Here is a 9439-nt window from a genome sequence, read left to right on the forward strand (position 1 = left end):
TGTCACAGTGTTGCCAAGTCCGCGGTTTTCCCATGGAATTGGGCTACTTTATCACTGTTGCCACGGGTTGTTTTTCATGTCCGCGGGTTGAAGAGACCCCAGTAATGTGTATTTTAGCCCCTGGAACGCGATTTTTACCAGGGGACCCCCTCGAAACGCAGATAGTTTGGGCTAGTTTTGAGTACCAATTTGGCGGGTTTTGTTATAAAAACCTGGCAACCCTTTCCCTCAACCAGGTAACGTTATTATTGCAATCATAGCGGACTTATCGAATAATACATTGGCATCATATGTATTAAAGAGAAAATAATCACTTCATCCGATGTTTAAGTGAATAAAATAGCCTTGACAGCCTTACTTACTGGAGTTCCACAACTATTGGCTTTGTTCTCTCTCGCGGACTTGTGTGTGTGTAGGTGATGTAAAAGAGGAAAGCAGGCATTTGGACCAAAGCACTGTGAGGCAAGGGAGGGGGAGACTGAAAATGTTTCTAAACTTAAAACGCATTTTTGTCATCCCAGTTATCCTGATCCATACTCAGCAAGGCATAGTCATCTTGGTGCACATATCAGTACCCAGCACAAGTAGCCTGGCCACAGTATGTTGATTACCATGCAGTTCTTCCACCTCCCATTAACTTGTATGGAGCACCAAAACCTTCTATTCCAGACTTTGCTGTGGACAGTGAAAGGGATTTTGCCCATCTAAAACTAGCATTGGATAATCTACTACATCAGGGATGGGCAATTTCGGTCCTGGAGGGCCACTGTCCTGCAGAACAAGCTAATCAATGTCTTATGTTGCATTCACGCCATGTCGTAATTACTGTAATTCCGAGATGACAACACGTGATGTTCTACTTGGAGCTGTTCACACCCTTGGATTATATGGCACTATCAATGCCTAAACATAGCGCCTAATGAATCTGAGGTGGTCAGGGGGTACAAGTTGTAGCTCTCAGAAAATTCCCAGTTCACACGTTGTAATTATGAGTTCTACAAGGACGTGAACGCTTTTTACAACTTGGTATCTCGTAATCACGGTAATTATTATATGACGTGAACGCACCTTTTTCACCTTTAGAAAGCTACAGGCAGGTTTGATGGATGTGGGCATGTTTGCTTCCAGACTTTGTGACGCTCGCGTTTACTGTAAGGGGAAACTTTCTTACGAAACTTGGCTAGATAGATATAATTAATGTTTTCAAATTAAATAGGGGATAGTGAAGAAAACATCCTCCCTACATTATTATGTACCTCTGTGTGGAAATTCATCCAAATTTAATGCGGAGATTCCTTCATTCTTTCTTCTGTTGATTATGCGGTTCGGTGTCAGTGGTTAGTCAAAATCCAAGGGGATCTCTTCATTCAAACACAAACCACTCAAATGTGCAATACTACACATTTTCGGAGAGTTGACTTTGTTCTGACTGCTGGGGATATGATCTGTACATTCTCCTTGTGTGTAGAACAATTCTATCTATAAGATCTGATAAGATCGTAAAGTTTGCGACTGTCAAAGGAGATGCTTAGGGATTTCAACCTGCATTATAGACTCAATGTATGTTTTATTGACTTATTTAGTAACCTTATTCATAACTGTATCTGTATAATTTAACAATTATTGTAGCTTTGCATTTATTAAAAGATCGGTGTTTGTATTTCCCTGGGTGTTTTTATGAATTAATATTTATCTGTTTGTGCAAATGAGTTTAAGAGCATCTGTTGCATAAATCATAATTATCTGTCTGGTGTCTATAAGCAGGGCATACAGTACATTTTTACAATTAGACATAGCTTTAAAATAATCATAGCTATTTATTAGGATTATCTTTTTACAGCCCGTGTTTTCTTTTAAAAATATGTTTGATGCAAAGGTAACTGTGTAAATGTAAAATACTAAAATATGTAGTGAAACTGTTGATGGAAAAAAATTGATGTATGTGCAGAATTGAGAAACAGACATTTATGAAGATTAATTGCAGCCTATGTCTGACAAAGCAAATGTATTTCAGTTTTCAATTTACATTTTTGAGAAATAACACAATTATTGATGGTTAAAGATACACTCTAAAAAATGCTGGGTTAAATACAACGTAATATTTACTTGTTTTTACACAGTCTAAAGTTAAACATATTTTGATTGTTTTGAATTTTTTTTTTACATTTATTTAGTTATATTTATCCTATTTGTGTATTTACAATGATTTGTACATTTACATAATTGGTAAGGGAAAAAGACAAAGGGGAAAATGCTGTGTATGCACCATGAGTTCAAGTCAACTTTCATTTCGTGAGCAGTCTGGATTAGTGTATTTCATTCATTCACCTGTGCCTGACCCGAACATACGCAAGTTTACAAGGCCAATGGCTCAATTAACATTTACAGAAAGCTTGAAAATTGGTTAAACTATTTATTTCTTCTTGAAATTGTGTGACTGTTTCTCATTTAGGGTCATGACTGTGCATGCAAAGTTTTGACATATAGATGCATTTTGGAAAGGCTGTACAAAAATTGTTACAACTTTTGTGCATTGCATGCATCATTGGTTTCCATTCCTCATTGGTTTCCACGCAATTTGCAAAAACTCAACACTGTGAAAAACACCAAAGGGTCAGGTTAAAAACAGAAAACCTTTATTGTAGCTTGCCTAAAATCTGAAATACATGAGAACTTATGAAGTTTGAGACTTAAACTTTACTTGAAATTAAAGACTCATCTTCTGCTGTTTCTTCATCTATTTGTATCTCAGTCAAACTGCCCCCTGACACAAAGGGTGTAAGGAATTTTTTTTAACACAATAGGAGTTCCTATAATCTCTGAAAAGCTACAACAGAGGCTTTCTGTTTTTTTATGAATCTTTAGCTTTTTTCAATATGGTGCATTTTTTGGCAAATGAAATTTCATGAAAACGAATGGGTTGTACATGGATTTCAACACAACAGGAGAGTTAAAGCTAATTTGAATTTTATTGTGGATCAAAGTCAACATTACAAAGTCGACAGATGGCTTCATCCAAATGTATGGGCTCAACTCACTCCCATATTTACAATACAAATTTTTGTTACTAGATAATTTGGTTTGGTCACACCTTGTTCTGCCACTGGTCACTCATTTAGAACACTATCAATAAAATGTCATATAAAGTCTGTGGGCACAATGCCATGTAAATTGGCAGGTGTGGTGCTGATACATACTAGTTTGCTGCTTAATATTTTACAGACTTGCGTGCTCAAAATTCAACAACGGCCGAGGTGATTGTGTGTGAGTGTGTGTGTGGGTAGGGGTTGGTGGTGGTTAGGGTGGAGCACTTGTATCTCTTTAAATCATAGCGTGCCCTCCATTGCGGCCCCTTTGCTTGATGCCAGCACGCTAGTGATCACATCTCCAGCCTCTCAATTATAAATCAGTTAAGCAATTAGTCGATAAAATGTCTGCTGAGTTTGAACTTTGTCCTGGAAGAAAAATCGGGGGCTCCAACCCCTGTTTTATCATCGCTGAGATTGGACAGAACCATCAAGGAGACATAGAAATCGCCAAAAAAATGATCCGAATGGCCAAGGTAAAGTATTGCTGTATTTTATCAAATTTTCCTGTATTTCAAATTTTTTATTTCATGCTCCATTGTTATATAAATATATTTAAATATCGTGTTTTTTCCTATACATTTTCTTAAACATGATCTGAGCCCGTAAGAGTCACACATCAAATCAAATTAACTTTTAGATTTTAGAAGCTCCACTGTTTCTTATACACACTTAAAAAATAAAGGTACCATGAAGTGCCATTTTTGGTTCCCCAAAGAACCTTTCAGTGAACAGTGAACCATTTTTTTCTTACTGTGAAGAACATTTTTAAAATCTAAAGAAACTTTTTTTTTTTTTTACTTTAAAGAACCTTTTGTTGAATTGAAAAATTCCATGAATGTTAAAGGTTCTTCATGGAATCATCAATTCCAGTGAAGAACCTTTATTTTTAAGTGTATGGTGAATAGGGTGACCGTTCTCTTTTTCTGTACACCCTGAAATTTGTTTTTCATGACTATTGTCAACCAAAATCCAGCTCTACTTCCCCTTTTGTCTCCACGCAGGACTGTGGAGCTGATTGTGCCAAGTTTCAAAAGAGTGAGATTGAACACAGATTCACCAAACACGCTCTGGAGCGTCCCTACACGTCCCCTCACGCCTGGGGGCCGACCTACGGGGCTCATAAGCATCATCTGGAGTTCAGTCACCAGCAGTACAGAGAACTGCAGCAGTACGCCAATGACATTGGCATCTTCTTTACAGCATCAGGGATGGATGAGGTGAACAAATGCAAAACGTTTATGATTTATAGCAAGAAAATATGCAAATGTCCCTCCAAAACCAAGTAGACTCAAATGCACCGATTAACTTTTCCTCTCCCTACCTCTGTCAGATGGCCGTAGAATTTCTTCATGAAATCAATGTGCCGTTTTTCAAAGTTGCATCAGCAGACACCAACAACATCGCTTACCTGGAGAAAACCGCCAAAAAAGGTAAAACTCACTGAAGATTTTACTTTATGAAATATGTGTGTAAAATGGCCATTAATTGGTATTCCCATTCTACACAATGTACCAATACATTGTATCAAATTTGCATATTGATGTGTTCTTGGGGTAACATGTAAAGAAAAAAAGGTGTAAAGGGTAATAAAGGGGGTATAATAACTTGGCAAAATTTTCATAAGAAATTCGCTTATTATATAACATGCTGTATGTCCTGATGTCCACTACCGAACACATGTATGAAAACTATGCCCTGTTTCATAACAAAAAGCCATATTCTGATTTGAAACCCCATAAGATTTTCCTGAGATGTTTATTTACAACAAACAATTTGAAAATGAATCAGATTTAAATAATAATTACAAAATATCATAATTCCATATGAGAGCTGAATTTAGTGGAGGGTGGGGTAGTTTGATCTCAATGTTTGTTCCTGCTTTGGTTGCATTGTGCCTCTTGTGTCTTTTTGGACCATGCATTGCCTCCTGCATACAACAGCAGATAAACAAAATATGGAGATCAAGCTGAGGTCTCTGCATGGTTACAAAAAACTTTACATGGAATGTTGAAGCATTTTTAACATTCTGTTCATTACATCCCAATAAGAGTGTTGATTTGTCCAATAACTTAACTGTTGTAAGACAACAAGCAGAGGCACATTCCTCTAACTAATGATGGTACCCGGTATGACAGATAACCAGTTTTTTTTGTGTTTTTTTTAAAGATTATGCACAGACCGGCCAACCCAGTGTTTTTTAGAGTTTGACACTTTTTATACATAGTAGTTTTACTGCACTAGCAGTAAAGTACACTGATAACAATTTCACAAAATTTTCACTCAGAAATTGCTAGTAAACTTCACAATGATTTACAAAGAAACGGCAAGTAACACATTGAATTTAGTGTAAAATTTTGAAGTAGAAAGACTCAAATAGTATTTTATTTTCTTGTAAAACATCCTATGTTTTTGTGGCATGCAGTTCCCATGAAAGGCAATTTTTTTCATCGTACAAAATATGTTTTTTTATTATTGTGCTGTTAAAAAATAGTGTAGAAACAATTGTCACTCAGAAATTGCTAGTAAATTTCACAAATAATTACAAGTGACACATTGAATTAAGCATGAATAGAAATTTAGAAAGTAGAAAGACTAAAATAGCATTTTCTTGTCAAATGTAGGCTACTTCAATAATCATTGTTTTATTTACAGCTTCGAAAAATAATTTTCATAACTGCAACTTCTCACGAAAAGGTCTACTGTTTTTTTTCCATTAAGGCTTTGTATATATTCCTTCTTGTAAACTTTGATCTGATGTATATATAATGTACATTTGCATAGTTGTAAATCTTTTAGAACACTGTCAATAAAAATGGACTTGGTTGCTCTTTGTGGTACCTTTTTTTCATGAAGTCATCTGTGTGCACAACGCCCTGTAAGTTGTGTTGTGTGGTTTTCCTACATAGTTTTACTGTTAAACATTGAACAGCCTTACATGTTCAAAATTCAGCAACCACTGAAGTAATTGTGTATTTCTTCAGCTTGTTAATCTGGTTCAACAACACGCTCTTAAAGAATGTGCAATGTAGTGTGTGGATAGGGGTTGGTGGTGGTTAGGGTGGAGCACTTGCATCTCTTTAAATCATAGCGTGCCCTCCATTGCGGCCCCTTTGCTTGATGCCAGCACGCTAGTGATCACATCTCCAGCCTCTCAATTATAAATCAGTTAAGCAATTAGTCTATAAAATGTCTGCTGAGTTTGAACTTTGTCCTGGAAGAAAAATCGGGGGCTCCAACCCCTGTTTTATCATCGCTGAGATTGGACAGAACCATCAAGGAGACATAGAAATCGCCAAAAAAACGATCCGAATGGCCAAGGTAAAGTACTGCTTTATCAGATGTGCAGTCTGATATTGTGTTGATAACAGTTCTTGTCATGTTGTCAAAACACCACAGCTTGCATTAAAAAAAGGGAAATTTAAGTGAGGATTTTTTTTGTTAATTTTTTTTTCTCTCCTGTGTTTTGTTACCATTTTTTTTATGCTTCATTATCTAAATATATTGTCTTTTCTTTTTTTTCACCTAAACAGATAAAATGACTTGAGCTGTAAAAGTCACACATTGTATCACATTAAATTTTTAACTTTTCAATTGTTAAAGGTTCTTCATGGAACCATCAATGCCAGTGAAGAAGCTTTATTTTTAAGTGTACAGTCAATTGGGTGACCATACGTTCTCTTTTTCATGGCCCGGATTTCTAAACTGCCTAAAATGCTCTGGTTTCGACTTTGTTTTCCTATGCTGAATGACTGAAAAGTAGTTTGACCAATAGCGTGCAGGCATTGTATATAATCGACCAATGGTGAGAAGGTGGGATTTACAGAGAACTGCCAAAGCAATGCAAATACATATACATATACATGTAAGAGCACTATACAGAGCATGTCGATAGGAAATAAAGCCAAAATCTAGACATTTTAGGCATTTTAGAAATCCCGTTCAGGACACACCTGGGGAAAAAAAGAGGATGTATGATCACCCTAATCACCAAATCCAGCTCTACTTCCCCTTTTGTCTCCACGCAGGACTGTGGAGCTGATTGTGCCAAGTTTCAAAAGAGTGAGATTGAACACAGATTCACCAAACACGCTCTGGAGCGTCCCTACACGTCCCCTCACGCCTGGGGGCCGACCTACGGGGCTCATAAGCATCATCTGGAGTTCAGTCACCAGCAGTACAGAGAACTGCAGCAGTACGCCAATGACATTGGCATCTTCTTTACAGCATCAGGGATGGATGAGGTGAACAAATGCAAAACGTTTATGATTTATAGCAAGAAAATATGCAAATGTCCCTCCAAAACCAAGTAGACTCAAATGCACCGATTAACTTTTCCTCTCCCTACCTCTGTCAGATGGCCGTAGAATTTCTTCATGAAATCAATGTGCCGTTTTTCAAAGTTGCATCAGCAGACACCAACAACATCGCTTACCTGGAGAAAACCGCCAAAAAAGGTAAAACTCACTGAAGTTGACAGCCATCTGAAATGAAAAGTCCATTTTCAGAAGCAGTCGTTACACAAAATCAGTCAAGAGTGTTTGCTGAAAACTCGCTCTCTTCAGAAGAATTAAATGACACCCCTGCTCACGGTCACAAGAGCCCACCGAAAATCAAATTTGCCCAGAAGCAGGCATGTCTTGAAGCTAACATTTTTGGCTTGTTTTGTAGGTCGTCCCATGGTGATATCTAGTGGAATGCAGTCGATGGAGACCATGCACTGTGTTTACCAAACCGTTAAGAAGCACAATCCCAATTTCACTTTCTTGCAGTGCACCAGTGCTTATCCACTGCCGATAGAGCACGTCAACCTCAGTCTGATCCCGGTAAGACAACTCTGATCCCTGTAATATGACAAAGCATTTTTATTTTTTTTTATATGCAAATTGAATATATAAAATGTTTGAATATTTGGTTTAATTTAGCAAAAAATTATTGTTAAATTATTAAATAAACTGAAATAAAACTTAGTTTAGTACTTCAAGAACTAAAAAGTTGAGTAACTAATACTACAATTTAATATAAACTATATAGATGTTTAAAAAAAAGAACAAAACTAATAAAAACAACAAGATGACTAAAAACTATAATTACAGTGAAAACAACATAAATAATAAAATAAAAACATAAATATATAAATGTTATTTTTCATTGTTATAAATAATTTGCTGAATTTTGAAATGCTAAATTCATATATCAAATATTTGGTTGATTTTGCAATTCTCATCTAAAATGTTATTTTGATATAATAAAGTTATACGTCATTTTAGTCAGTAATATTGATAAACATGAGATATTGACAAAATTTTAAGGATATTTTCATCAAAAACTGATTCAACTGTTTAAAGCACCCACTGATCTTGAGTCCTTACATAGCAAGAATTATACGTAGTTAATGAGTAGTTTGGAATCTTTCCATTTCCCATTTCCTATTCCAGGAGTTCCAGAAGGAGTTTCCGGACATTCCCATAGGATACTCTGGACATGAGACGGGCATCCATGTGTCTGTGGCTGCTGTGGCACTCGGGGCGAAGGTCCTGGAGCGTCATGTGACCCTGGATAAGACCTGGAAAGGCAGTGACCACGCAGCATCACTGGAGCCGGCTGAGCTGGCAGAGCTGGTGAGAGCCATCAGGACGGCTGAGATGGCAATGGGCTCGCCAATCAAACAGATGCTGCCCTGTGAGGCTTCCTGTCACAGCAAGGTCGGATACAACCCTCATTTTGTCAGATATAGCAATAGGAGGCTTTTGAAGTGATCAAATGTGTTTAAATCACAGTTTATGTCCTTTCTTACAGTTGGGTAAGTCGGTAGTGGCCCGGAAACCATTGCAGAAGGGCGTGATATTAACTCTCGACATGCTGACAGTAAAAGTGGCCGAACCATATGGTGTGAGACCAGAGAACATCTTCAAACTGGTTGGCAAGAAAATCAAGGTGGACCTGGAAAAAGATGCCACCATCACTGATGCCATGATAAATGGCTGATGATTGTACACTCCATAACTAAAGGGGAAATTAAGGGGTCTTACAATATTAATTATCAATAAAAGTATATATAATCAGCCATTATTAAATCACTCTTCAATGTTTCAATGAGGGAGTGATTTTTATTTTATTCTTATTGTTTGACATCAGAAATATGTAAAGATGACGTCTTGAATTGATTTTACATTGTCTGTCACGTGTTTGCTCCTTCTTGTAACCTGTCTGGCCGACTTTATTGCCATTGTAACTGTGAAGAATGAACACTTTATTAAGTTTAATCTCTCTCATTTGATTTCAACTTAACTTTGACTCTGTGAATGCAGAGAACTTCATGAAACGTGATATTATTATTTAATGTGTATGTA

General features: G+C 36.8%; 1 protein-coding gene across 1 annotated transcript; it reads left to right on the forward strand.

Annotated features, from left to right (window-relative positions):
• Positions 1-3369: 3369 nt before the first annotated feature.
• On the forward strand, positions 3370-9147 carry LOC107754390 (sialic acid synthase-like). The gene is made up of 6 exons (XM_016570806.1): positions 3370-3562; positions 4091-4306; positions 4420-4519; positions 7758-7912; positions 8525-8791; positions 8886-9147. Exons 1-6 carry the CDS (start codon positions 3431-3433, stop codon positions 9072-9074), a joined length of 1059 nt encoding a protein of 352 aa, XP_016426292.1. The 5' UTR covers positions 3370-3430; the 3' UTR covers positions 9075-9147.
• The last annotated feature ends 292 nt before the right edge of the window (positions 9148-9439 follow it).

Source organism: Sinocyclocheilus rhinocerous, unplaced genomic scaffold (genome assembly GCF_001515625.1).
Source record: "Sinocyclocheilus rhinocerous isolate Xijiao unplaced genomic scaffold, SAMN03320098_v1.1 scaffold561, whole genome shotgun sequence".
In the NCBI taxonomy this organism is placed as follows: domain Eukaryota; kingdom Metazoa; phylum Chordata; class Actinopteri; order Cypriniformes; family Cyprinidae; genus Sinocyclocheilus; species Sinocyclocheilus rhinocerous.

Coding starts and splice junctions, on each gene's coding strand:
- LOC107754390 (XM_016570806.1), top strand. CDS start 3,431: ATGTCTGCTGAGTTTGAACTTTGTCCTGGAAGAAAAATCGGGGGCTCC. Junction 4,307..4,419: donor CAGCATCAGGGATGGATGAG/GTGAACAAATGC, acceptor TACCTCTGTCAG/ATGGCCGTAGAATTTCTTCA. Junction 7,913..8,524: donor TCAACCTCAGTCTGATCCCG/GTAAGACAACTC, acceptor TTCCTATTCCAG/GAGTTCCAGAAGGAGTTTCC.